The sequence below is a fragment of the Aedes aegypti genome, chromosome 3 (genome assembly GCF_002204515.2).
Source record: "Aedes aegypti strain LVP_AGWG chromosome 3, AaegL5.0 Primary Assembly, whole genome shotgun sequence".
NCBI lineage: Eukaryota > Metazoa > Arthropoda > Insecta > Diptera > Culicidae > Aedes > Aedes aegypti.
In genome coordinates this window covers 25,390,644-25,393,547 of record NC_035109.1, presented here as the reverse complement: position 1 = coordinate 25,393,547, position 2,904 = coordinate 25,390,644, and the positions used below count along the sequence as shown (strand labels likewise).

At 39.9% G+C, this 2,904-nt stretch overlaps 1 protein-coding gene across 1 annotated transcript; it reads right to left on the bottom strand.

Moving 5' to 3' along the window:
* Positions 1-573: 573 nt before the first annotated feature.
* LOC5563791 (nucleolar protein 16) lies at positions 574-2,560 on the bottom strand. The gene is made up of 2 exons (XM_001648010.2): positions 2,329-2,560; positions 574-1,146 (listed from the first exon to the last, which is right to left on the bottom strand). Exons 1-2 carry the CDS (start codon positions 2,430-2,432, stop codon positions 633-635), a joined length of 618 nt encoding a protein of 205 aa, XP_001648060.1. The 5' UTR covers positions 2,433-2,560; the 3' UTR covers positions 574-632.
* Positions 2,561-2,904: the final 344 nt, after the last annotated feature.

Below are 2,904 nucleotides of genomic sequence, written 5' to 3'. Positions count from 1 at the left end.
AATTTCACGTAAGTGCGATAGGTAACCTCAGTAACAATTACCGATTCACTATTTGATGGTTATGAATGGCTTAGTGATCTTTATCTTAGTCAGGTAAAGTGAAGGCAAAATGAATTTGGAATGATCTACGTGATTTTTCACGTAGCAATGACGTTTGGATTTTTTTGAGTGTGTACAATCAATGAAATTCTTTCACTAGGTGGGCTACAGGTTTAGTGCCACGAACGAAAGTTGGCTGTAATTGTTGAATTGTAAAACTGTAGGTAGCGAGGAATCTTTCAGGACTCACTTCGGCAGGGGGTTTTTAGAGAGATACTCAGCTCATATTTTACTACAATATGATTCGTATGTATGTACGTAAGTAAGTGTATCTTATTCCCGAGTTTCAGATAATTTGACCGAGCAAAACCCCTGATGGCAAAATGAAATGTGAGGATAGCCAAGTAGTTATTTACGCCATCAATTAGAACTATGTAAGTGCTCTTAGAACACTTAAGCTAATATCCGGCTCCATCCCAGTGGGAATGTTAGACCCATAAGAATAAGGCTTTCTCTAATAACAAGCTCATATAGTTAGTTAATTTCGACGAATATATTGTAAATAAGACATCCTCCAACATGCTTACCAGCCATCACTGCTCATCATCGGTGCCGTATTCCTTCCACCGCGGATCGCTGGGATCGTTCATATCGCAATCCAGCCATCCCTTCCGCTTCAGGTACGGCGTGCACTGCTGCGGAATGGTCAAAAACCGGCGCACCTTCTGACGCATCTGTCGCCACGTTTCCTGCTCGTAGTTCCGTTTATCCGCGGCCATCGCCTTGTAGTTGAACCCGTACGTGTCGATCATTCCGGTGACGAACTGCACCTGACCCTTGGACAACCGGAAACGAATTTCCACGAACTCTTTGGAGTCCTTCTCCAGCCGTTTGGCAACGTGCGCTTTGGGTGGAGGATTGCGTGCTTCCGATTCCGAATCGGAAGCATCCTCTTCAAGGAAGCCGTTCACGTAGCGTGCCAGTTTGGCGCGCTCGCGTTTGGTGTTTGGGACCGGAATTGCTTTGTTCACATCGAACGCCAGGCCCATTTCCGAGATGTTGGTGTTCAGGTTCTTCCGGAAGTCCATGTCGTTCTTGATTTCCGGGCTGTAGCGGGGGGAAAACGATTGAATTAGGGATCGAGGGAACAGTGTCGCTCTCTAAAGAAGTGAACTCAATATTTTTTGAATTCCTTCTTTAGAATCATTTAAAACATTTTGTCAACATATCATATCACATTTTATTTACCGTAGCAGTTCAGATTTTTTGCAAGTGAGTTAATCGTTGCAAGATCATAAGTTATGGAGAGTTCTTATATTTTTCTTGCTATATATAGATTTTAAGCTTTCGTTTCACTTACGATATTCACTAGTCTTGATATTTATAGAGAATAAGGTGCCAAATACTAGTATAGTACACATACCCTATACAACCAGCAGATGGGCGAATATCGGTACATCTACCTTAGGGACATTCCGATATTGTGAGGTATCGATATTTGATTCGATACGATTATCGAATCGAAGTATCGATACCACCGATATATTGAATCAAAATCGTAATATCATTTGATATATTTAAAAGGGGCCAAACTTCCTGTATCGTTTAGTTACCTGACGTTGAGTTTTCTACAATTTGCAAACAATTTTTTGAATCCTCAATATTATCGGAATTTTGATCGATAGATATTAATCTTCTTTTATGATACATCATTAACAATTGGTATGTGAACTGTTTTCAAGTATTTAAAAATCAATTGTTTTTCTAGAAACCCCTACAATTGTTATCCAAATTTTGGTATACGATATATCAGAAGGAAATATCGATACCATCGATACACGGAGAACAATCCAATGTTTAAAATACAGCGGGGGTTCGCTGGTTGGAACACGACTGCCTTCCATCTAGCGAATCCGACCCGTTAGTTGGAACGACTGACAGCTGGTAAAAATGCTCCACACTAACGCATCTGGAGAGCAAATCGTCACAAAACGCACATATACATACGTATTTGTTCTATATATGGAGACTTCAATGCGACGGTACTCAAACGTCAAAGTCAGTTTTACATTTTCTGGTGACATTTCAGTGCTTTTTAGTTGGAATATTTTCCAACCAGCGAACATCCAACAATCGAGTCATTCCATGTAGCGGACCCCCAACGAGCGAATCCCCACTGTAATATTAAATTTTAAAAACGATTCGAGAACTGAACCAATAATTAACATCATGTAACATTGTTACATTCGCCCTAATTCTAGCATACGCTTGAATTTTGATATGGCTTACCATTTCACAGTGCCGGTGCCGTGAATCTTCTTGTTAAGTCGCTTCCGGTTTTTGTTATAGTTGTACTTTTGACTTTTCTTGGTTCTCCTCAATCGGCGCACCATTTTGAGAGATTATTCGGTCGTGTAAAGCTTTCAAAACTACACAATTTAAAGAAAGTTTGTGCACAAATTCGCAGCTAACGACCGACGCACGTGTTGGACTCAACTGTAAACAAAAACACACGAAAGTGCATTGCCGAAGTTTGACGTTTTCTCGACTACTGTGAATCTAACACCCATTTTTCATCACCTTTTTTTTATTTTCCGTGTTGGTGGGAATCTAACACCCAGTTTTTGTACCGGTGTTAAAAAATGGAGTGACTTTGTACAGAATAACATTTTTCAATGGGAAAAAATGTTATAAAGTTTTTTTTATTGGCGAACAAGTAAGATTAGGCGCGATACATGGAAGAGATAGCATAAGGGTAAAACTGTATAGCCATTTCGGATTGTCGTTTTCAATCCGGATGAAAAAAAATAAAAATGGTTGTTAAAAATTGCCATCTTTGTTCGTCGTTTGGCAAAAACTGCACGA

What these genes read in the sequence shown, in the direction of transcription:
- LOC5563791 (XM_001648010.2), bottom strand. Translation starts at nt 2,432, where the DNA reads ATGGTGCGCCGATTGAGGAGAACCAAGAAAAGTCAAAAGTACAACTAT. An exon ending in GGCACCGGCACTGTGAAATG is followed by an intron (nt 1,147 to 2,328) that starts GTAAGCCATATC and finishes CCCCCGCTACAG; the next exon opens with CCCGGAAATCAAGAACGACA.